This window comes from Festucalex cinctus, chromosome 14 (assembly GCF_051991245.1).
Source record: "Festucalex cinctus isolate MCC-2025b chromosome 14, RoL_Fcin_1.0, whole genome shotgun sequence".
Classification (NCBI taxonomy): Eukaryota; Metazoa; Chordata; class Actinopteri; order Syngnathiformes; family Syngnathidae; genus Festucalex; species Festucalex cinctus.
In genome coordinates, this window is record NC_135424.1 from 4,264,260 (window position 1) to 4,289,239 (window position 24,980).

Genomic DNA, 24,980 nt, shown 5'->3' on the forward strand with positions numbered 1-24,980 from the left:
ATGTATAGTAAGGCTCTTTTTTTTTTACACTATTTTTTTTTTAAACGACCATGTATAGTAAGTGTTTTTTTGTTTTTTTTAAACGACCATGTATAGTAAGGCATTTTTTTTGTTAAGACCAAATGACTATTTTTTTTTAAACGACCATGTATACTAAGGCATTTTTTTTAAACGACCATATAAGGCTTTTTTTTCTTTCTTTTTTTAAACGACCATGTATAGTAAGGCTTTTTTTTTGTTAAGACCATATGACTATTTTTTTTTAAACGACCATGTATAGTAAGGCTTTTTTTTTTTTTTTAAGACCATGACTATTTTTTTTTTTTTTTAACGACCATGTATACTAAGACATTTTTTTTAAACGACCATATAAGACTTTTTTTTTTATTTTTATTTTGTTAACAACCATGTATAGTAAGGTTTTTTTTTAAACGACCATGTATAGTGAGCCTTTTTTTTTTTTTAAACGACCATGTATAGTAAGGCTTTTTTTTTTAATGACCATGTATACTAAGGCATTTTTTTAAACGACCATGTATAGTGAGCCTTTTTTTTTTTTTTTAAACGACCATGTATAGTAAGGCTTTTTTTTTTTTTTCAAAACGACCATGTATAGTAAGGCATTTTTTTTTTTTTTTTTTTTAAATGTATAGTCAGGCTTTTTTATTTTATTTTTTTAAACGACCATGTATAGTAAGGCTCTTTTTTTTTTACACTATTTTTTTTTTAAACGACCATGTATAGTAAGTGTTTTTTTTTTTTTTTTTTTTTTTTTTTATAAACGACCATGTATATATAGTAAGGCATTTTTTTTAAACGACCATATAAGGCTTTTTTTTCTTTCTTTTTTTAAACGACCATGTATAGTAAGGCTTTTTTTTTTTTTTTAAGACCATGACTATTTTTTTTTTTTTTAACGACCATGTATAGTAAGGCTTTTTTTTTTTTTTTTTTTTTTTAATGACCATGTATACTAAGGCATTTTTTTTAAACGACCATGTATAGTAAGGCTTTTTTTTTTTAAACGACCATGTATAGTAAGGCTTTTTTTTTTAATGACCATGTATACTAAGGCATTTTTTTAAACGACCATGTATAGTGAGCCTTTTTTTTTTTTTTAAACGACCATGTATAGTGAGCCTTTTTTTTTTTTTTAAACGACCATGTATAGTAAGGCTTTTTTTTTAATGACCATGTATACTAAGGCATTTTTTTTAAAGGACCATGTATAGTAAGGCTTTTTTTTTGTTAAGACCATATGACAATTTTTTTTTTAAACGACCATGTATAGTAAGGCTTTTTTTTTTTTTAAACAACCATGTATACTAAGGCATTTTTTTTAAACGACCATATAAGACTTTTATTTTTATTTTTATTTTGTTAACAACCATGTATAGTAAGGTTTTTTTTTAAACGACCATGTATAGTGAGCCTTTTTTTTTTTTTTTAAACGACAATGTATAGTAAGGCTGTTTTTTTTTTAAACGACCATGTATAGTGAGGCTTTTTTTTTTTTTTTTTAAAGGACCATGTATAGTAAGGCTTTTTTTTTGTTAAGACCATATGACTATTTTTTTTTTTAAACGACCATGTATACTAAGGCATTTTTTTTAAACGACCATAAAGGCTTTTTTTTTTTTTTTTTTTTTTTTTTTTTTTTTAAAACGACCATGTATAGTAAGGCTTTTTTTTTTTTTTTTTTTTCAAAACGACCATGTATAGTAAGGCATTTTTTTTTTTTTTTTTTTAAATGTATAGTCAGGCTTTTTTATTTTATTTTTTTAAACGACCATGTATAGTAAGGCTCTTTTTTTTTTTACACTATTTTTTTTTTAAACGACCATGTATAGTAAGTGTTTTTTTTTTTTTTTTTTTTTTTTTTTTTATAAACGACCATGTATATATAGTAAGGCATTTTTTTTAAACGACCATATAAGGCTTTTTTTTCTTTCTTTTTTTAAACGACCATGTATAGTAAGGCTTTTTTTTTTTTTTTAAGACCATGTATACTAAGGCATTTTTTTTAAACGACCATATAAGACTTTTTTTTTTTATTTTATTTTGTTAACAACCATGTATAGTAAGTTTTTTTTTTAAACGACCATGTATAGTAAGGCATTTTTTTTTTAAACGACCATATAAGGCTTTTTTTTTTTTTTATGTTTTAACGACCATGTATAGTCAGTCTTTTTTTTTTTCTTTTTTTTTTTTTTTTTTAAAGACCATGTATAGTCAGTCTTTTTTTTTTTTTTTTTTTTTTTTTAACGACCATGTATAGTAAGGCTTTTTTTTTAAGACCATGACTTTTTTTTTTTTTTTTTAAACGACCATGTATAGTAAGGCTTTTTTTTTAAGACCATGACTTTTTTTTTTTTTTTTTTTAAACGACCATGTATATATAGTAAGGCTTTTTTTTTTTATTTTTTTAAACGACCTTGTATAGTAAGGCTTTCTTTTTTTTTTTTTTTTTTTTTTTTTTAAGGACCATTTTTTGGGGGGCAGGGGGGGGGGGGGAGTAAGAAAAACGATTGACTCAGGAAATTTGAGATGGTCAATTGTCATCGCTGAGAGGGCAAGGGAGGGCAAATTTGTCATTAAAATGGTAGATATTACTAAATTACTTGAGGCCCTATTGTATTTTAGTTTGCGGCACATCAAGCTGCTGATTCAACAGCACAAGTGTGCTTTAGGCTACCTGCAAGAAAAGGCCACTAACATTTCAATGAAGGATGCACAAAATCATATTCCAGCAAAATGTATCATCAATGAGGACAGCATGTATTTATTTGTGGTTTCCAGCTGCACTTAATGTTATGATATTATACTGTATGTTCACCTTGTACAAGAACAAACAAACACAGTCACGCTAAAAAAAACAAAAAACAAAAAAACAAAACAAACACAAACTAGGAGCAGTCACATGATTTAAGGACAATTCACAACCAAACTGCACATCAACTAATTTTGACATGTTATAAAAAAAAAAAAAAAAAAAAAGGGAAAAAAAAAATAATCCCGATTGATGTCTATTGAGATATGGCTTGAATTGTCGCTTTTATTTTCTCCTACTTTTCTAGCTCACCATGATGCAAATATAATTTACTGAATGAATGATTTTGCCTTAAAATGTTTTTTTTTTTCTTTTCTAATGAGGACGACTCCCGCTAAAAAACACACATGTAACACTTGCAAAAACAGAACAACACTTGCAACACAACATTGAAAGAAGAAAAAGGAAGAACAAAAAAACAAGAGCTGGAATGAAGAAGAGGAAAAATGGAAATTCCGTCCTGCAAGTCCAGGAGGGCTCATGTGACAGTCTCATCTGTGCGTCCTCCGTCGGGGTGGGGGGGTTGGTTTTGTCGTGCCATCTGACCGGGTCGGCCAGGGATGGGGGAAGAGGCGGGAGGGGCGGGGGTGCTTTGCTAGGTCACGGCTCGCTCATGTGCTCCCTGGTGGGGTCGCCATGTTTGGAGGGCTGGTTGGGGGAGGTGGCCTGGGACGCGTGGGTGCCCGGGGGCAGGGTGTGGGCCACGGGAACGCCGCCGGGGAGCAGCCCCTCCAGGGGTCTGGGGATTCCGCCGGGGGCCACGCCGCCTACCACACCCGGAGGGAACCTGCTGATGCAAAAACGCCTTCATTAGACGCTTCCTCCATGCATGGGGTCTTGGTGGCAAAATTGTGCATCAGTCACTACAAAAACAGTTTTGTTTTTTGTGTTTTTTTTCACATCAGGAAATACAGTTGGACAGTTTTTCCAAAAACGGCTTTTTGTCCTCATCACATCAGTAACTTCAGTGGATAGTTCTTCCAAAAACTCTTTTTGTTCTTTTGTTGAGTTGTGCATCAGTAACTAATTGCATTGGACAGTTCTTCCAAAAATTGCATTTTTTTTTTCTAAGCCATGCATCAGTTAACTACAGTAGACAGTTCTTCCAAGAATGGCTTCTTTCATATATATATATATATATATATATATATATATATATATATATATATATATATATATATATATATATATATATATATATATATATATATATACACACATATTAGGGCTGCACGATATTGGAAAATCATGCGATATGCGATATACTTGCTGAACATAGCGATATCGATATTATTGCGATATTTAACATGTACCTAAAGAAATTACATTTTTACTACCTAATGAAAGAAAAACATTTTTCATGTGGCAAAATAAGCAACCTTAATGTAATCTTAGTTAATTAATTGTAATTATGTCTTGATAATTTTCAACTATTGAATGGCGATGCACATTTTAGTTAGCATGTGACTGGTCAAATTCATATAAAAAGCATAAAATTCCATATAAAACTTATTGCAAGCCTTTGCGATATGCATATTGCAAGGGCCAATATCGCGATATCGATATTTTTTCGATATATTGTGCAGCCCTACTTCTTTGTCAGTTCTTCCAAAAACTACTTCTTTTTTTTAAGACGTGCACTGTTGTTTTTTTAGTCATGCATCAGTAACTACAGTGAAGTTCTTCCAAAAACTACTTTTTTTAAGTCGTGCATAGTTGTTGTTTTTTTTTTCCTTTTAAGTCATGCATCAGCAATTACAGTGAACTTCTTCCAAAAATGTTTTTTTCTGAAATCGCGCATCAGTCACTACAGTGGACAAGCTGTTCAAAAGCTGCTTTTCTTAACGTTTCACATCAGTCACTACAGTGAACCGCTTTCGTCCAGATGTTTCGGTCTTGACTTCAAAGTCGCACATCAGTCACTACAAAAATGAGTTGATGTCAAAATTGTGCATCTGTCACTCCAGTGAAGAGCTCTTCCAATTTTTTTCACCCTTATTATAAATGATCAAGATAATTTAGTCCACGTACCTACAATTTAGGGGAAGCCAAAAGTGAATTGAGGGTGCGTCACAGAAGGTCGATATGGAAGTTGGGGAGGGACAATGCAGTCCAGGTGAATGAAACACACATTGAGCTTTCATGGGGAGTTTGGGGAGGATTTTTTTTTTTTTTTTTTGGGTCCTCCTCACCATGAATCATTTACCTGCTTTGACAATTAGGAATATAATTTGTCCTGCATTCCCCCGGTTGCTATGGCGTGTACCATGGTTTGGTTGACTCGGCTGTGTGTGAGAGAAGCAGTTCAGTCCCGTTCAAACCAAACGTTACGTTATGCAGGCGCGCTGGAACCTCCAAAGTCCGACACCGTCTCACGTCTTCTCTTTTCAAAACACGTTTTATTTGAATCATTCAAATGAATTTGAAATGACTGATTTGTGCTTTTTGGGTTGCTCCACTTTGGAGGTTCCGCTTGGGGCTCAACTGTAAAACCTTCCCAGCGCCACCGTGCGCGACCATCCTCCCACCTGTAGGCGGCGCCGTTGATCTCCGGGTGAGGCTGCGGCTGCTCCATCACTCCCCAGGGCGCAGACGTGATGAAGAACTCTTTGTTGACGCAATTCCGCAGGCTGTCGGGGATGCGACCTAAATGGAGCAAATATGACATTTTGAATTTTAAAGATTTGATTATTATTATTATTTTTTCTCTCCAAAAGTATGTGTACTTGAGACCCGCGTACCCGTGATAGCTCGACGGATTTCGGTGGCGGCGGCCTCGCGCATCTCCAGCGACGCCTGCTCGCTATACCAGGCCGTGTGCGGCGTGCAGATTAAGTTGGGGGCGTCCTTCAGGGGACCTTGAGAAAAGCTACAAGTAGAAACATAACAACAACAAATCCAAAGTAATGAAAACTCCAAATGCATAAGAAATCGTAAAAAAAAACTCAGGAAAGGTTGGGAAGAACGAACCTAAAGGGTTCCGACTCGTGGACGTCCAAGGCGGCTCCGCGTATTCTGCCTTCTTTGAGGGCCTGTGCCAAGGCCTTCTCGTCGACCAGGCCTCCTCGCGCCGCGTTCACCAGGAAGGCGCCTTGACGCATCTGCAAACAAACACAAATGCACTTTCAGACACTCACAACCAGGAAAAAAAAAAGTCAACAAACTGTCTAATAAAAAGCACGTACAAGTATCTCCAAATAAAAAAATTAATACAATGGATTTTTTTTTTTTTTTTTAATGTAAGATAACGAAACTCTTAATATTTGGAGACGCAGTGTATATGTTTTGTTGTACTTTTAAAATGTTTTTCTCAGGGGAGATTGTTTTGAAAACTGTCAGAATTTGTTTTTACCCATACTAATCATACTTATCATCGTCAATCATTTGAAAATGTTCCCCCAAAATTTTGTGACTTTTGAATTTTTATCCATATTCATTAAAAAAAACAAAAAAAAAAAGTGTGGAGTTGTTTTCATGCAGAGCGACAATAAAAACAAGCCGACAACATTCTTTGTTTTGTTTTGATGTTATTTTTAAATATCATAATAAATGGAATTTAAAAGTTAAAAAGTCAAAATCTTGAGAAATATTTTTTCCACTTGTTGGAAAGCAAAACAATCACCTTCATTTTCTGATGAGAATTTTTTTTTTTTTAGATATACAATTTTTTTGTTGAACAGCAACAATAATAAGAATCCAAGAAAAAACAAAAATATCTGATATTTTTTAATCTTGTATTTTATTTTATTTAACTTACTATCTTGCAGAACATTCTGTACTTTTAATGTTTTCTGGGAGAAAATAAACACCAAATTCGTTTTTATGTTATTTTTAAATATTATAATAAATATAAATATGTAACTTTTGGAGATAAGTGCTTTTTTAAGCACTTAAAAGGGTTTTTATTTTATATATAAAAAAAACCACACTCAAAATCTTATTTTTGCATAATATATTTTTTCCCTTGTTGGACAGGAAAATGACCATTTTCTGATGAGAATATTTTTTTTAGATATACATTTTTTTTTGTTGAACAGCAACAATAATAAGAATCCAAGAAAAAACCTGTAAAAATCGGACTTTTTTTTTATTTATTTTATTTTATTTTACTAACTATCTTGCAGATTTTAATGTTTTCTGGAAGAAAATAAACACCAAATTTGAAGAAACTGTACGTACTTTTTGTAGTATTTTTTTTTCTCTTTTTTTTTTAAATTTTGGGGGGGTAATTATGCCAACAAAAAGTGTGTCTAATTTTTTTTTTTTTTTTGTCTCCAAGTTTTTTTTTTGTTCAATTTGCTATATTCAACCAGTTACATAAAGGGGACAAAATGAAAAATCAACAACAACAAAAAACAGTCATGGAGCCATTCGACTTAATTTCATGAGCATGTGCATGTGGCGCGTGCATGCGCTTGCTTGCTCGTCGTGCCTGCTTGATGGTGAAGTCGTTGATGAGGTGGTGGTTGTGCTCATTGAGGTTGCAGTGCAGCGAGACGCAGTCGCTCTGGTAGAGGAGGTCCTGCAGCGTGTAGACGCGCTGCACGCCCAGCGAACGCTCCAGGCCGTCCTGCAGGTACGGGTCGTAGAAGATCACGTTGAAGCCGAACGCCTTGGCCCGCATCGACACCGCCTGGCCCGAGCGACCTGAAGGGGGCGCAATTCAAAACGTTACAAGAACACCTTGGAAAAAGTGCACATCGGGACTTTGGGAGGTTTTTCTATTACATAAAACACCGGCGACAAAGTCGCAAATAAAATCTTTTTTAAGCACTGAAGAAGATTTATTTAAATTTTTTTTTAAAAGTATGATTATGATTATTTTAGCGACAGTAGATGTGCTAAAAAAAACCCATTGTTTTAGAGCATTTTCTTCCATTTATTTCATGTAACATTATAAATTTTTTAAATGGGAAAAAAATATTGTGAATTTATCAAGTTTTAAAAGAAATACTAATATGTGGAGATGATTTTTTTAGTAGCAAAAAAAATTAAAGCGTACTTTTAGATGATATTTTTTACATTTCATTCACTCAACTCAACTTTATAAAGCACTTTAAAACAAGCGTTGCTGTATACAAAGTGCTGTACATGGGAGGGAAAATCGGTCATGCAGTAAAGATAAGTAAAACAAGAACAAAAAGCATTGTAAGTATACAAGTGAATAAAATTTACATCAATAAATTAATAAGAAGGTAAGTGAATGAATAAATGAATGAATGAATAAATAAATAAATAAATAAGCTTCTGATATAGTTGTCCAAAACCTAAAATACTACTACTACTACTACTAATAATAATAATAATAATAAAAAATAATAATAATGATATGAATAATAATAAAAATTTTAGTACACTTTTTTTTTTTTTTTTTGTGATTATTATTACTCCTGTATTGTAAAATGATTTATGGGATTATGCTTTGAAGCAAACAATTTGTTATTGGTGCAATCAAAAGGTAATGGTGCCACTTTCTTTTTTGTAATTATTATTATTTTTTTTTTTTTATCAAAAACATGGTTCGAAAATTTGTGTTAAAAAAAACAAACAAAAAACTTAAAAGTGCCTTTTCAAACACTAAAACTGTGTTTCTATTGGGTCTTATTAAATCATGAAGGTGTACCTAATGAAGTGACCAGTGAGTGTATCTCCTATCAACAGTAGTAGTAATAGTACAACAATAACTGGGTGAAAAGCTGCAAGAAATTGCCCCTCAAAATGTTTTTGTAATTGCCTTGACATACCACAAGATGGTGCCAAAGCAACACTTTTCTTTCAATGGAGCTCCTCAATACAGGTCAACCAAGTTCCTCGGCATTAATATGCCACAAGATGGTGGCCCCTGTCGTAGTTGAGCTCACCGAATCCGATAAGGCCGAGCGTCTCTCCTCGGATCCTGGCCGCCCCCGACGCCACCTCTCGGATCTGCTCCACGCTCTGGACCCGCGTGCCCTCCCGGAGAGCCTGGTACAGCCAAGTGTTCCTCCTGTACAGGTTGAGAATGTGACAGAGCGTCGAGTCGGCCGTCTCCTCCACGGCCGCCGAGGGAATGTTGCACACGGCGATACCTGCATGACGAAGGAGAAAAACGCTCACCTACTTTTAGAGCTACAAAATCTGTCGGGTAACGATCACGTCCCAATTATGGAAATTATTACACAGACACATGCTGACATCATCGAGGGCCATCTTGCTGGCCATGTCAGGGCAAACTCAAAACCTGATTGTTTTAAGAAGCATTCCGCTTGCTAACATAGTCCAGCATTACAATTCTGAAGGCTTCGTCAAATTCGATTGACATGGCAACACAGACTGAAATCTGATTGGACGACGTAATCTACAATCCAATCTACAATTTCAATTGCGTTTATCTGTGTTTCTGATCGCGTTTAGTGACCCAACCACCACTGGTGGTTCCATTCGGATCGTGAATTTCGACATCATAATAAAATGGCGCCAGCGTCTCACCGAGCTCTCCGGCCGCCTTGATGTCGATGTTGTCGTAGCCGCTGCCGATGCGGATGATGATGCGTAGCGCCTTGAACTTCTCCAGGTCCTCTCGGGTCAACGTGATGGTGTGATACATCATGGCTCCCACCGCCTCGCTCAGGACCTGACCGCAAAACATCAGCATCAGGGGACATAAAATGCATTTTATATTTAATACACTGGAAAGTTCCCCCCACAGTTTTTTTTTTGTTTTTTTTTTTTAAATGAGCATTACTTAGTGTGTCTGTCTCATAAAGATTAAATTAATCTGCTACGGAAATTCTGCCTAGCAACAAGTGATATGCACACATTATTATGGCAAACTTGCACTTGGGCCGCCACAATGAAGAGCTATTCAAAACCTACTGCCCCTTATATATGCAGATCTTGACATCATCAGCCACTCCAGTGGACATGTGACCAAAAAAAAAAAAAAAACAGAATCATTCCTCACCTGTTCTTTAGACTGATGCAAATTTAGACTTGCCATCATCTAAATGCAAATGTCAGTTGTTCTGTGCGCATTTAGATGAGGAGAAACTGCCAACTCGGCTGTTTGTCACATTAAAGTCGAGTTGGCGTAGCGAGCGCTTATGAAAATAACAGGCTTAAATTCACAAAAGTAACCGCTAACGGAATTAACTTCACCGCAGCGGATTAGCACCGCACCAGGAATTTCCATATAACATTTTTTTTTTATTTTATTTTTTGTAATTTATTGGTTGCCGGAGAGGAGCCGGACGCTAAAGCCAAGGTTAATAAAGCTCATCTTGTGCTTTAATTCTGTTTCAGAATCGAACTCATAAAAGCGTAATAAACTGTACATTGTAAGGCGCTTAAATGTCATACAAGTGTAAAAGAAGTTAACCACTGTTTAACTTAAAGTGTATAATGAATCTGATCATGTTTATTGCTTGTGTTAAAAAAAAACAAAAAACGGGAAGAGGACCTTGAAAAACTATTTAAAAAATACTAAACCATAAAGATAAATACAATAAAAATAATGATAAAAAAAATATATGGGAACAAGACCTTGAAAAACTATTTAAAAAATACTAAAAAATAAAGATAAATAAAATAAAAATAATGATTAAAAAACATGGGAAGAGGACCTTGAAAAACTATTTAAAAAAAATACTAAATACTAAAAAATAAAAATAAATAAAATAAAAATAATGACAAAAAAAATATATGGGAACAAGACCTTGAAAAACTATTTAAAAAATACTAAAAAATAAAGATAAATAAAATAAAAATGATTAAAAAACATGGGAAGAGGACCTTGAAAAACTATTTAAAAAAATACTAAATACTAAAAAATAAAAATAAATAAAATCAAAATAATAATAAATACATAAATAAATCACAATTACATAATTTAAAAAAAACCTTCAGCCTTATAGGGTTCTGTGTAAAAAGCAAATATTGGAGTATAGTTGTACCTTTTCGTGTATTTCCTGCGTGGACTGAGCGTCGCAGAAGGCCACTGTGGCCAGATCCTTGAGGATGGGCATCTCCACCGTGCAGTCGCGCCCATCCAGCAGCGCCACCAGGGGACGCGGGTGCATGGGCCCGTTCATGATCTGCGGCCGGATACCTGCGGGGAGACGCACCGATTGAATTATTCATGTGAAGCGCTCGCCGCTCACGCTGAGGCGGAAGAGGAGGAGGGGAAATGATAACAGGAAGTGTTTCCCTGCTCGGACACGCCTGACACACACGCACGTACGCACACACACAATGGAGTTGGTGTATCTACTCTGTTACCCGGCAACAGGTCCTTTCATCCCGTGAGGTCACCACCTCAATCATCCAATCGGGTCAGCTTGTGTATTTTTCCCAAAATAGAGGGAAAAAAAAATAAAGAGGAAGGATGTTGGGTGTCCACGATTTTATTGCCTGGTTCCCGTTTCCTGTTGTCATGGTGATCGAAAGATTTGGGCAGAATAATGATAGAAATTTTAATCAGTGGCTTCCACATTGATGGAGGGAATCTTCTGCCCCATTTTTTGCATGTGTGAAATCCTAGTTGGATTTTCCAGATTTTTATTTATTTTTTTGCTTTCAATCAGAAGCCTGGAGGTTTTGTGCACTGACTGGTATTTGGAACAGTTCATTTCCAGCTGAAGAAAAAGAGCCCCAATGCATGATGCCGCCACTATACTTCAATCACTGATGGTTTGGTGCGTTTGTGCCAAACATCACTTTTGGAATTATGGCGAAATAGTTCAACTTTGGTTTCAATGGACCGTGACCAAAACGTGGGGAAATGTGTTACGGTGCTATGGAATGAAAGCTGAAAAAAAAAAAAAAAAGCTGGCATTTGAACAAGGGTGTGCAGACTTTTTATATCCACTTCAATGACACTTAAATTGTGGGAGAAAAAAAAAAAGATCAAAATTGAATTGAATTTTGGTCGAAACAGAAAAAAAAAAGAAACCAACTAGAGGACAAGCACAAAAAATTAATCTTTTGGCCAAACCAACCCCCCTCCACCTCCAAGCCTTTAATATTTTATATTCTGACGAAAATGTATTTTTAGTATGTTCTGTGTCCTTGCTTCCCTTCTCGTTTTGCTTCATTTCGATGCGTTCCTGTCATCACTCTCCCGTGTTGAATGACGTTTTTACGGCAGCCTTGTGACTACTTTACAACTCTGCAGATAAAGAGATGATTTTTTATTTATTTTTTACTACGCATTTTTACATCACAACCGTTAACAATATGACTGCGTGGCACTTCTAATAAAAGCGCTACTTCATCCAAGGGCCTGAGCGGGATATCATGATGAAAAGTTCATGAAAAGAAAGGCTCGTAAAAGGAATAATGAACGACAAACGACCTTGAGACGCGGCTCTGTTTGCATTATTATTTCACTGGAGCTACCGCACACGCACGCACACACACATACTTTGCAATACACCGGAGCATTTTGCAGAAGGTAAAGAACCTTTAAGAAGTAGCTGTTGATTATTGGTGGCTGAAAACTTTCTCCCCGGCGTAAACAAGGCGAAACCTGCCGCTGCGTCGGAATCTGGAGATAATTAACTCTTTATTGACGCTGTTAATATGCGTCGTAATAGCTTGGATATCAGAATTTTGATATAAGGAGCTTGTTGGCTATGCACAGAACAAACCACAACCGAGGAAAATAAAAATGTATACTGTACATAAACAACATTGGAATGTGCAAAGCTCTTCATGTGGTAAAACAAACACAAAGCATAATGAAAGACATGAATGTTAAAGGAATGGAATTCCCCTTAAAAAAAAAAAAAAAAATCCCATCGAGAACATTCCACTAATAAACAGACTACAATATTCCCCTCAATTAGTTGCAGGGAGAATTCCAGGCATATATGAAGGGTTAAGATTTTAGTTGAGAAAGCCTTTATTTGTGCTTTGATATTTGTATCACTTTCCCCTGAGTGTATAAACAGACTAGAGTGGAGGACACAGTTTAATTCTGTGCACTATTTTTTTTAGCAGGTAACTGCTGAATGATTTTACATATTTTGTAGTCGACGTTAAGGTGATGACAGCCGAGCCGAGTCGGAATATTTTCACAAACTTGTCTTGAGTCACTGCTACTACTGCAAAAATCTATATCATAAAAGGACATGCAGTTGAATTATTTTTGAATTGTTTGGTAGTATTGTAACACCAAAAGCGTCTTGACCGCTTGCTGTCATTGATTTTGTGTTGATGCTTTTTTGTGTGTGTGTTGATTAGGGGCAGACAAAACAAGTTTGACTTCTTTCTGTCCCCTTTCATTTCTTTTATTTTAAAGAGTGAAATAAAGTGATTTGATTGATTGACTAGTTTGTTGCGCGAACCCACCACTTATTGATGTCAACGAGGTGTCCGTATTGTTAACGCCAAAACATCGTTACATATATATAACCATCTGCAATAAACAAAATGTGAATCGAGCTCAACGGGGGTGCGCGCTATTCCACAAATATATCTGTATTAATAATCTAATGAGTAATAATGATATACTGAGTGGCGTAGCGCAACGGTTGATATATCATTGGAAAGCTGAGGTCATTCTCTTTTGATTATGCCAAAACCTCCTTGTTGAAATGTGGGTCACTGTGACTCATTTTGCTATGCCAGGTCACAAATGATTCTAGAACCATCAGCAAACATGGTTTAACATCTACAAATAAGTCTTAAAAAAACGAACACGACAGCCTTTTAGCAAGTCAGAAGTTGAGAAGCTGAGACAGGGTGGCGAGAGTGTTTGTACTTAAGGCATTAGGCATAACTCTGAAGAAACCACAAATGTGGTAATATGCGGTGTTTTGAGTAAGACTGCATTTACTGGACCATAGCGAAGATAGTGATTTTGATTTGAACAACGCAAGTGGGAACCTGTCCAATATCGTATGGTGGTGATACACTCCATTGCTCGACACTGAAGGCTGGACTCCTATGCAATGATTAAAATGGCTGCTATCGGGTTCCTGGGTTTTCTAATTACAAGCTAACCGCCAGAACGTCTTTGACTGCCTGCAGAATGTCAAATCTGGTCACAGCTGGATGCTTTGAAAAGGTGCTCAAAGCAGGAGGAAATATATATATATGTGCTCGATTGTTTATATTTTGAGTCCTCCTATGACTCCCGCCAACAGCGACTGTTCAAACAGCGCTTTGCATGAACGCAATGAACGTCTCTCCATTCACATGATAATACTTCCTGTTGGTTTATTAAATCCATATTTGCCCCGCCCTACATCCAAACCACGAACCCAAACGGCGAGGAAAACGAAACCAGAGAGCCCAAACTCTCCGCCCCAATCAGACTTTCTGTGAAAAAAAAAAAAAAAAAAAAAAGTATCGTCTTGCTTTTAAGTAAACATGGAAAGCACATGTAACAACGTGACTGAAGATGGTTTACATTAGGCAGCGGGATATTTAAGGCTGGTAATCTTTTGGATAGAATTACAAAGTGCTTGTGCCAAAGCCCCATTAATGTACTAAAAGTGTTTTATCATTTCCTAACAGCCAGCCAGCGTTGTCTACAAGTGAAGCGCAAAGCGCTCGGTTGAAGCTAGCAGAATGTAAATAACGCTTTATCTGACAGCAGGTCGCCCTCTTCACTGGAGGTCTGCGGGGATTTAATGTGCTGCTGCAAGCTTGAAGCCTTGATAGCGTCCTCCGGCCAACACTAATCACAAACTGAATGATTCTCCAGGAGCTATGAAAACTTTCTGCCAGAGCAGGCAAGCGAGATCGCTAAACCGCAAATGGATTGCACATGTTCGAATCTAAAAAATAAAGAAAGAAAAAAAAACACACACACTTTTGAATTCTAATAAGAGACTGGGGGGTGGGGGGGGGGGGGGGGTATTGCAGGAAAAGAGAAGAATAGGATATATCTGTCCTCAGTGTACTACCAAACAAAACAGTTTGATTTGGTCCTGTTTTTAAAGCTTTTTTTTTTTTTTTTTTTGCCACACCATACTCCATATTGGCCCCTTACCATCGGGGTGAAATTCTTCATCAATCAAGTTACTACATTTGAATATTTGCAGTTGTGATGAAAAATGTGTTGTATATCTTGATAAGCTCTTGTTCTTGAACATGCTGTGTTTCACTAGAATATTTAACATTATATCATATTTAATCTTTTATATTTAATATTTAACACTTTATGGAGTAACTAATACCTTCACATGACTGACATTTTACCATCCAACTGCACATTTTTTAAATCGTCTTGGTACCCTTAAATGTAGGCTGTAACACAAAGTGACAAAGCATTTGTTATGGTGTTTCTCAGTTTGAACACTAGGAGGCGCTGTGTAAAATGAGTACATACAGTAGATAGACAAAGAAGAAGGTAGATTTTATTTTTTTTTTTTTAGAAGGTAGATATATATACACACAGGATGCCATGTAACCTCTGTGTTTTAACTGCAAAATAAAGTGATAAAAAAAAAATCAGGCTGCTTCTTGAGAATACAAGTTATAAAATAAAACTGTGACATAACAACTGAAACAGTATCTAACCTCAATGTTTGGAAAGCGTAACATATTTGGTACTGTTACAAGTTCCAAATGTGTTCCCAGGCTGTAAGCGTCAAGTGTCAAGGATATACAACTTACGATGGCAACAACCCAAGCCGATGTAATAATTTTCTATGAATTTACCAGTACAGTGCGGTATGTGAGGTCTTGTTGACGAAGAATGGAAGAAGAACGGATACGGGAAGATGACCAAAGAGGCCTCAAACAACGCGTCTTCTTCATGGAAGGAGGAGACACATGCCAAGAAGGAAATACACCAAAAGCTGGATGTCCTCCATTGTTGCACTTTCATTGTACCTTCAAAACATAATCCAGATGAGGAATTACTGTTGAATTGATCTGCTTGGTGGAAATGTGGCTTTATCGTTTCATTTTTTTTCAGGTTTGGAGCGACACGCCTTCAACAGAGCATAAAACAATCAACTGACAATCATGTCTTCTTCTGATCTGCTGGGGAAGCCCATGTTGCAATTGGTATTCCATCACAGTGATCAGTCTTCTGTATTTCACACGGGATTAATGGTTGCATTGATCTGCAATGAGAAATCCTTTCTTCGCTTTTCTGCCACACTTGGAGAGGCAACAGAGTTATAATGTGGCCATTGGCCAACACTATTATTATACAGTTACTCAATACACAATGTAATCTTGAATCTCTGGTAATGGACCTCCTAGACAGCTCACCTACAGAGAAGTGACTCATTTCAGGGACTGGTGCATGGTCCCGCTGTAATTTTCTACTCAACGGCAAAGTCACTTCCACTCGTGGAGGTTCAAGCTTCCCATCGCCGACTGGAGTGGGGAAAGGTGCTGAAACGTTCCCGTTGTACTCAGCATGGCGCGATGCACGCCATGGACGCCCCCGCGCCGGGCCCCTCCATTAGTGGAACAATAAAAGTGCAAAAACAAAAGGAAGTGAGGAAGATTTTCCATGGCGCGATGATGTCAAGGCCACGGCGGCGGTCGTCGGGTTCACAGCAAGCGTTCGCAGGAAAACTTTTCCGCGCTTGACCTCCAGCCAGGAGCGGCTCAATGGGCTCAGGACCAACAGCTGGTTCAGGTTACCTAGCAACTCCCAAGCCGGGGGCCTCGGCGATGGAGAATGAGAGCGTGAGTAGGGCAGGGGGAGCTCGAGGTGGGGCGGAGGGTAGAGCCTGGAACTCAGTTGGGGTTCTTTGTGGCAAGTGCAGTGATATTAAAGTCTTCCCAAACAAGGAGGGGGAGCAATGTAACCCCATAAGCTTAGAAGACATGGACTGGCAGCCAGAAGGGTGCAGTTTTGAGATCGGCTCAGGGGCAAAGAAACAGAAGATTTGTGATTTGTTAAGGAGGGACTAGTTGCTGGAGGGATGCTGCTTTTGCATCTTTGAGCAAGGTGTCACAAATTTTGCTTGTAACGCAAAGCAAAAAACACAAAATTACACGTGCTGAAGTCTTAGGCCAACGCTGTATCTGCTGTTTTAAAGACCTTTTTTTTCACTGCAATTATATTATTAAAATACGAGTAAGTTAATAGGAGTATCTATTCAATAAAGATGTGGCATCCTCAATACAGGAAGTATTTTTTAACTAACTTTTTTTTTAATAATTTATTTTTTTTAGGTGGACAAATACATCAATCTTCAATTTCTCTCTCTTTGCTTTCTTTTTCTTCTGTTTTACAATTTGCGTCAATGGCTCCATGATAATCAGTTTGCTTATGACATCATACACAAACCAGGAAGTAAGCTACGAACTAACAAAAAGTAAACACAAATAGGTCACTCCACAATTACTGCTCGAGTTATGTCTTGATACGTGCTAGAACCGTTCCCTGATCACACATGATCAAAAACCGTACAAATTCCACTGCTTTTTACGTCCTACTTCACCAACCAGAAAGCAGATTAATAACTAACAAATGCATGGACAACACAAATACCTGTATGTCAGGGCAAAAATTGCAGTATTATTGCCATTTAAAAATGCGATGCAACCATCCCGTAATTTAAAAAAAAAAATGCACGTCACCGTTGTTTTACATCATCCTCCAAAAACCAGGAAGTAGCATGCTAGCCAACAAACAAATGGCCAAACAAACATATCACACTTCACAATGATTGCTCCCTTTTTATGCCATTTAAGTCATGATGGAACCATTTCCCTGTCCTATAATCCAAAAATGATTCATGTCTGTTGCTTTATATCATTATCCACAAACGAAGAAGTAGCGTGCTAGCTAAAAACGAAAGCATCCAATATTTTCCCGTTTGTATATTTTTTTGTCTTTCTTTCTTTCTTGTGTGCTACAACCCTTTCGCTTTCACCATATAAAATGTTTACATTTTGGCCTTGTGCTGTACTGAGTGACAATTAAGACAGCAACCTGGAGCAATTAGCATGTCATGTAGCATGAGTGCAAATAAATTCTATTACAGGGCTTCAAAAACATACCCAAAGCCACAAACAAATGTTAACCACTGCTGACCAGTCATTTCCACTGGCGACAATACAAAACATTCACTTTTGTGCATACATACGAGCTACAATAGGGGCCCTGTGTTCCTGGCACTGTCTACTTTCTGGAGTGGCTTTTACGATCCCTTGGCATCGGGCGAAAAACAGGAGGAGGAGAGGGGCTGCAATCTTTTTGTTGGCAGGCTTGCCCCCTCTCAGCCAAGCCGCGCACCCCCACCCAACCTCCCTTTGCCCCAGCTGGACCCTATCAGCGCGCCCCGTCTACACCAGCAGCCTATCTCTTCTTCTACTATGTGGACACACACAAAGACCTTGTTTGTCCTCCTGCTGCCCTCCTCCAAACTTAATACAAGACGCACAGTGGTGGAAAATGTGGGGTGGGGGGTGGGCACACGGAGGGGAAGGTGATATCAGTAACAAACAGGAATGGAGACAAACACTATCGCTTGTGAGGCTGCGAGATACAAAACCATCTGTCAGTGTAGATGATATACACAACACACGTAGAGCAGTTAAGTGCAAGTTAGGAACACACGCCTCTATTCTGGCAACAGAAATGTCAAACCACACACACTCATGAACATAAAATTTATCATTTTTAACAACAAATAAACCCTCTGAGGAACTGTAAAAAGAGCCAAAAAGAAACATTTAGCCCGGAAATATTCATTATAATCCTGAAATGCGTTAATATTTGTGCACACACGGTCATTTAAAGGACCCAAGAGTCCAAGCTAAAATGGCAAATACAACAACAACAACAACAACAACAAAAAGAGAAATAAGCCGCTAATTGCTGCTGTTTGTCTAAAATCAAACGTGCGCTTGGGCTGATGTGAAACACTTTTCCGCCAGGCTGAGGCTCGCTCCCACACAGACACGCAATTTGTCTCTGGCCTGCAGATGATGACACATGACAACCTTTACAATCACCATCACCATTCCCTCCCACCCTCCCCTTCCTTGTTGCAGCAGTGCAGCGCTCTCAAACACACGCACACCGACGACACACTTGATTGCAAATACGTTAAAAGGAGCCTCATTAGACACCGACACCTCTGTCGTTGGCTCGTCGCGCTTTGTATTTTTATCCGCGCATGCACACGCACACACAAGAGGCGTGCTCCTTGCCTGGGAAATGCTGTCGCCACATTCTTCCAATCAGGAGCTGCACATGGTCCACAGAATGTGTTGGGAGAGGTGGGGAAAAAAAACAAGAAAAAAAAAAAAAAAGAAGTGGATGTTTTAGAGGATTCTCTCACGTCCTCGCCTCCTCCTCCTTCCTCTCTTGGGCTCCCACAGCTTGTTTCCAAATGTGTCCTCCTCCTTGGTCACCTCACCCCCTGAAGCTCCATGTCTTTTTATTTCCTCGAGGACGGGAAGGGATGGGATGGAGAATGGATGTAAAAAAAAAAGAAAGAAAGAAAAGAAGCACTCCTTTTAATCTCCACTGAAAGGGAAGCCCCTGAAAAAAAATGGATTTGTATATGTCTCGAGCCAGCAGCGGCGAGCGCTTCTCCGCGCGCTCCTCGTCTTCTTCCTCGTCTCCTCCAGATCGGTTGCACCTCCCTCTACTCCCCCACCCACTCACCCACCACCCTCTTGGAGGCGGCAGGTTTTTGGTCTTTTCACTCAGACGTCAGGCAGCCTTTTGTTGCCAGCCACAGAGAGAGAGAGAGAGAGAGAGAGAGGGAGAGGGGAAGGGGAACGGGTGGGGGCGAGGAGGATGGAATGGAAAAGCCAAAAAAAAAAAAAAAAAGACAGAGGGAAGGAAAAAAATGCTCGAGGAGGACCAGTCGCAGCGAGTGTCACCTCCCCTTGTTCTCTTTTGCTCATTTTTTTTTTAATCCCCTCCCTTTTTTTTATTTTTTTATTTTTTTTATTAGTGGTGATGTGGCCTTCAGGGTCCTTTAAGAGTGCCAGACTCTTTTGTATACACACACTCAAGCTGTTCGTTGTGATATCACTCTCACTTTTTTTTTTTTTTAACACATTCCTCTCAATGTCATTCAACCAGGAATTCAAGCTACATGTCCACATATACAAGGTCATCGAAATATATTATTTTCACCACTGCATGGTCAAATGTGACGTTCCTCCAACATCAACGGCAATCGAAAAATCTCTCAGGCTGTAAAGTGTGTATCAAAACAACGATAGGTTAAAGTCCGCGGTCTTGAGAAAATACATATAGTTTTACCACCTGCCACACACAAACTTATTAAAACACAATTTTGATAGTATTCCTTAACATCTTTCCTTACTCTCCCGCTGGAAAGTCATTTTGAGGGAAACAAAACTCGCACAGGTCTCCTGATAAGAGGAGACGTGTGCTTGCTTCCAGCTGTTTATTTGTCACTCCAAGCGGAGGTTTGCTACAAAAGTGACACATAAAAGAAGACAATTAAACATGGTATTTGAACAGCAAAACCTTCACTCAACCAAATCATTTAATCTAATGAGAGTCTGCTAGTTTCGAGCTAAATGTAAATGCAAAATGCAATCAGTGAGCTCACAGAAATGAGTCTAGATGGTCATTATATAAACTTCTTGCTCTTAATTACACTGCATTCTAATCAGCAGCACATCTCTTAATTCAGACTTTATACTGTTAAAAAACAAAAACAAACAATTAAAAACCTGTGATATAGCAGCGGCATGAACGATAAAAACCTTAATCATATTGACAGATATAAAAAAAATAATCCTTTACAATTCGCCACACCAAAATGTACGCATTTAGAATGCTAAAATGATGCTGAAAGACATCTCATATAATTAGTAAAAGATTTTTATGGCAAACCTGAAACGGATTATTTCTCATTTCAATGAATTCTTATCAACATCAAAACAACTCAGAGTTGCAGTGTGTGTATATAAAGCCAGTCCATCTTATCCGCACTCGGGACTCGCGGTGACATTCACGGTCACGTCAATACTTGTTTTCCCACCTACACAGTAAAGACACACATATACAGTACAAACACACAGACACACGCACACCTGAGTACGTACGGTACATGAGGACAAACACCTTTAAATCCTTCAGTCTTAAAGACTTCATAAACAGGGATTACTGAGTGACAGATTAACACGGTTACTACCACTACTACGCTACTGTCATTGACATCTTAATTGGATTTATCTAATGAAGGTTAATAAGTTAGACCTCCAAGTTACAACTCTGAAGTCATTCAGTAAATTAATGGGAAATTGAATTCAACCCAAAGTAGACTGATGTTCTTTTGTCTGCTACTTGACCCCGGTTATTATTAATTCAGGTTACCTTTTTTTCAGTTTTTGATTTATAGCCTAGATGTTTTTCTTTCAAATATCCACTACTGCATTAGTAGAGGTTATGAACATAATCATAAATTACGAAGATAATAATAAAGTAGTTTTCAGTGGTGTACAACTTCACTTCAAATACCAACATATTATACAAGCTGAACATGAGCATTTAAGGTGTTTCAATGTGACATCTTTGGTTACAACATGCAACCAGAGTCCAAAGCCGAGCTGTTGTTTTAAAAAAAAAAAAATAAAAAAAAAATAACAAGACCTCATTCATGACAAGAGAACAGCGGACAAAGGTCAAATGTATAATCCCACCCCCGAAAATCCATCATCCCAACTGCCCCCCCACACAGACGAACAAGTAAAGTACAAACACCGTTCTGTGCAAGACGCGAGCGGTGGTGAAAAAATAAGGAATGAAAGCGAGATCGCACAGCTGCAAGGCGATGACAGATGTTCAAGCTGGGGGGTGGTTGGGAGGGGTCGATGTCAGCACATAAATTCTCATTCTCTTATTCATTCCTCGTCTGTGTGACACCATCACTCTAGTTTTTCTCTGGCAGACGACTGCACCACTTTGTAGCAAAAAGGATGTCAGTAAGCAAGTAAGTGAGCAAGAGGTTGAGTAAACACTGGATGAAGGAATTTGATGCTTATTGCACACATAAAATACAAAATTTCGGGGCTATCACTGTAATATTTTCAGAGGTTGAAGTGGGCATGAGTAGACATGTGAACATTATTTTTTTTTTTGTGACAATTGATTGCGATTTTCGGACATAAAGGTTTTCGACACCAAGCATTTTAGAATGTCGTTGAAGTCCATGGAACTCGTACTGAGACGATCTCCACGGAAGGAGTCAGGGCAGCCACAAGAATGTTCAAAGCGGCACCAAAATTGAAGCTGAAGAGAAGCTATTGCTCCAGAGCAATCTCATTACAAACACTTCATCTTTAAACTATAAATGGCTGGTGTCGTTCTTGCATTTTCAGCCTAAAAGTGAGCGATCTAAAATTGTCTAAAAACCACCAGAAGAACAAGCCTAAAATCACTACCGAGTCTTTTTTGGGGGGGACTTTTTCTGCAAATTCTACTGCATTAGAATCAGCTTTATTGGCCAGGTATGTAAAAACACCATATAAGGAATTTGTCACCAGTATTTTAAGCCACTCGAGCATTCCAACAAAAAACAGCTACAGCTGTATAGCAAAAAGAAACAAATTGTGGGGGGGACTTTTGTTTTTCAACATCATTTTTAAGATCAGAACTAAAAAAAATTCTTTCAGTGCCAGAGACTGCAAAATCAGTCAATTATCCATCTTATTTGGGAGGGCTTGCATCGAAAGAATTTTAAGTACCAATGTATACTGACCATTAGAATTTGAATAATATAGGAAATGACTATTTATTAGTACACATTTGGGTGGCAGGGGTCACATCCTGACAGCAGTTTGCCCTGCAACATTGGTTAGCAACTCAAAAGAGGGGGTTGCTGCTTAAACACAAAAACATGTGTAGTAAACTGTACTTGATGGAAATGTGGCTTTATAAAGCCACATGCATGTTAAACCAGCCAATCAGTTTGAAGCAGCACTCTCCATTTTGTGGTCTTTTTAGCTCGACTCATCCTCATCTTACAGCACACAGACAAGGAGAAAAAAAAACAAAAAAAAAACCCAGTAATGAATGAAAAGTGCCTAGTCGGGTATGACGCTTATTTGGAGACATATTTCTTTCATTACCCCTTCCTCCACTGCCTACCACACACACATAGTGCAATGATTTGATGATGAACAAAGATGGCGTGGGATCATTTTTACAAAAAGAAGACAAGCAAGAGTGAAAAGGAGAAGTGGAGCAATGCATAGATACAATCCTCGCGCACTTTATCCTTTCATTACGGAAAGAGGAAATGGTCCTGCCTGATATCAAGGGGAACAGCTGGTGGGGGAGAGGACCTCTGCGCCACTTGCCAGCAAACCCCCCCCACCACCCCGCCACACACACACAAACATCAGTCGACATGCAGTGTAGAGAGCCAAAGGGGAGGAGTTGCCGTTGCATTCACACGTCTTCTGCTAACAATACTCCGAAAGTTTCACCAGAAAAAAAAAAATAATAAAATAGTATAGTGGGGATAATTAACACATGTTTTTTGTGGCCTTTATTTTAACTAGCAGATCCCCCCCACATTGAGGCTATTGGACTCAAGTTTGATATTCCAGCTGTAGATTAATTACTTATATAGATCATAGAAGCTACGGCATAGCCAATTTTTTTTTTTTTTTTTTTTTAAGTCATGATTCCAATAGTTTTATGCCAATGTAAATCTTGAGGGTGTCTAAATTGTCAAACTCATTTATGTCAAAATTTGGCAGGATTTAAAAATGCCTCTGTTGGAATAAACCAAAGCAATTGATGGGGGCTTTTACATGTATTTCAATTTGTATCAATTTCAACTGTTTTTTGTCATTTCTGGCTCAATTTCATGCACAAGGGCTTCAAAGGTTCAAAAATCTAATGTGAAAGTTAATTTGTGGGTAATTTGAGAGTTCTTAGTATTAATTTTAAATAGTGAGTATTCAGTAATATGTTCAGGCAATCATTCATTTTCTATAACACTCATCATTTCATAGGGTCATAGGTGGGCTGCGTGATAGATAATACACCAAAAAAAAATAAAAATGTGGGAGGACAAGGAGAAAATCCAGGCAAGCACAAGGAGAGCATGCAAAGGAGATTCAAACCTCAAACCTTAGAACAGCGAGGCAAATGTGATTACCACTTGCCATCCGTGCTGACCAACTAAAATAGTTACAGGTCACAAAAAATAACAGTAGAATAAATTGAATGCCTGCAAGTCTTCCGGGAAAGAACATGCAAGTCCTCTCTGTTTTGACTCTGTGCCGTGATTAAAATTTTGTCTTGCCGACACTAGTGGCCGTAAGCTGAAAACATGCAAATGTAATCCAGAGTCGAGCATCCTCTCAGGTCAAACGGAAGTAAATATTTATCGCTGCATGTGGGTGACAAACAGGCACCCAACAAACAATACAAAATGACTATAAAGCCAGATTCAGGCCAAGGTTTGCACAAAGTCTACTAAATCTCTCTCTCTGTGTAGCAAGTCCAAGGTTGACTGACAGCTGCCAACACCTCCTTTCCTCCCCCTGCCTGCGACTGTCAATCATCAGTCAGTAGCAGGACAATATCTGTCCCTGCTCCCCCTCCCCCTTCCCTTGGTTGCCTAATCCCTCACTCAGTGCAACAACTGCCCGCAGTTTTGACCTGCTCCGCCGGTTAATACATAATCTGCCATCTCCAGAACTAATATGCAGACCCTCCCCCCTATCATCACGCTACGGGAAATCACGGCTAGTGTGTCACGCAGAGCAGACCTGACCTGTGCCGGCATTGGACCGCCGAGCCTGACGGAAACCAGCGCACCTCCGCGGGGTGGAAGTAAAGAAGTAGAAATCCTACTGTGCCAAATATGGCCAGCATGGCCGTGTGGGGGATGGGAAGCAAGTGCTGGTTAGTCATATGGAGGCGGGGTCTTGCTCAAGGGCATTCCACAGAGCAGCAGATACTGGGTGGTTTATCAAAGTTAATGTAAACTGTGATGCTGCTTTGTGCTGAACTATTAGTAGAGGCTAGTATGAGTGGTTAATTCCCTTTGACACTTGAATGACAATGAGCAGAAAATGTGAATTCTCTTGTCACCGTTTTGTTTTGCTAATAGCAACTATTTCAAGAATGTTACATGGTTACTTGTCCGGGGGGAAAAAAGCAATAATAATAATAATAATAATAATAATAATAATAATAATAATTTTAGTGCCCTTGGAAACAGTCTTATAGATGCTTATA

General features: G+C 38.0%; 1 protein-coding gene across 10 annotated transcripts in view; it reads right to left on the reverse strand.

Moving 5' to 3' along the window:
• Positions 1 to 2,757: 2,757 nt before the first annotated feature.
• The window catches only part of LOC144001073 (C-terminal-binding protein 2-like), a 44,434-nt gene continuing 22,211 nt past the window's right edge, over positions 2,758 to 24,980 (reverse strand). For 4 of the 10 annotated variants that reach the window (XM_077495042.1, XM_077495043.1, XM_077495044.1 and 1 more), the window contains 8 exons: positions 10,762 to 10,916; positions 9,299 to 9,443; positions 8,692 to 8,898; positions 7,263 to 7,477; positions 5,801 to 5,931; positions 5,572 to 5,699; positions 5,359 to 5,476; positions 2,758 to 3,620 (listed from right to left, as the gene is read on the reverse strand). In XM_077495042.1, the coding sequence (XP_077351168.1) occupies positions 3,431 to 3,620; positions 5,359 to 5,476; positions 5,572 to 5,699; positions 5,801 to 5,931; positions 7,263 to 7,477; positions 8,692 to 8,898; positions 9,299 to 9,443; positions 10,762 to 10,916 (1,289 nt within the window). In that variant the 3' untranslated portion in view covers positions 2,758 to 3,430. Of the gene's footprint in view, positions 3,621 to 5,036; positions 5,116 to 5,358; positions 5,477 to 5,571; positions 5,700 to 5,800; positions 5,932 to 7,262; positions 7,478 to 8,691; positions 8,899 to 9,298; positions 9,444 to 10,761; positions 10,917 to 18,943; positions 19,454 to 24,980 lie in introns of those variants that run through there. The other 6 variants (XM_077495045.1, XM_077495038.1, XM_077495047.1 and 3 more) reach the window with 5 other exon arrangements.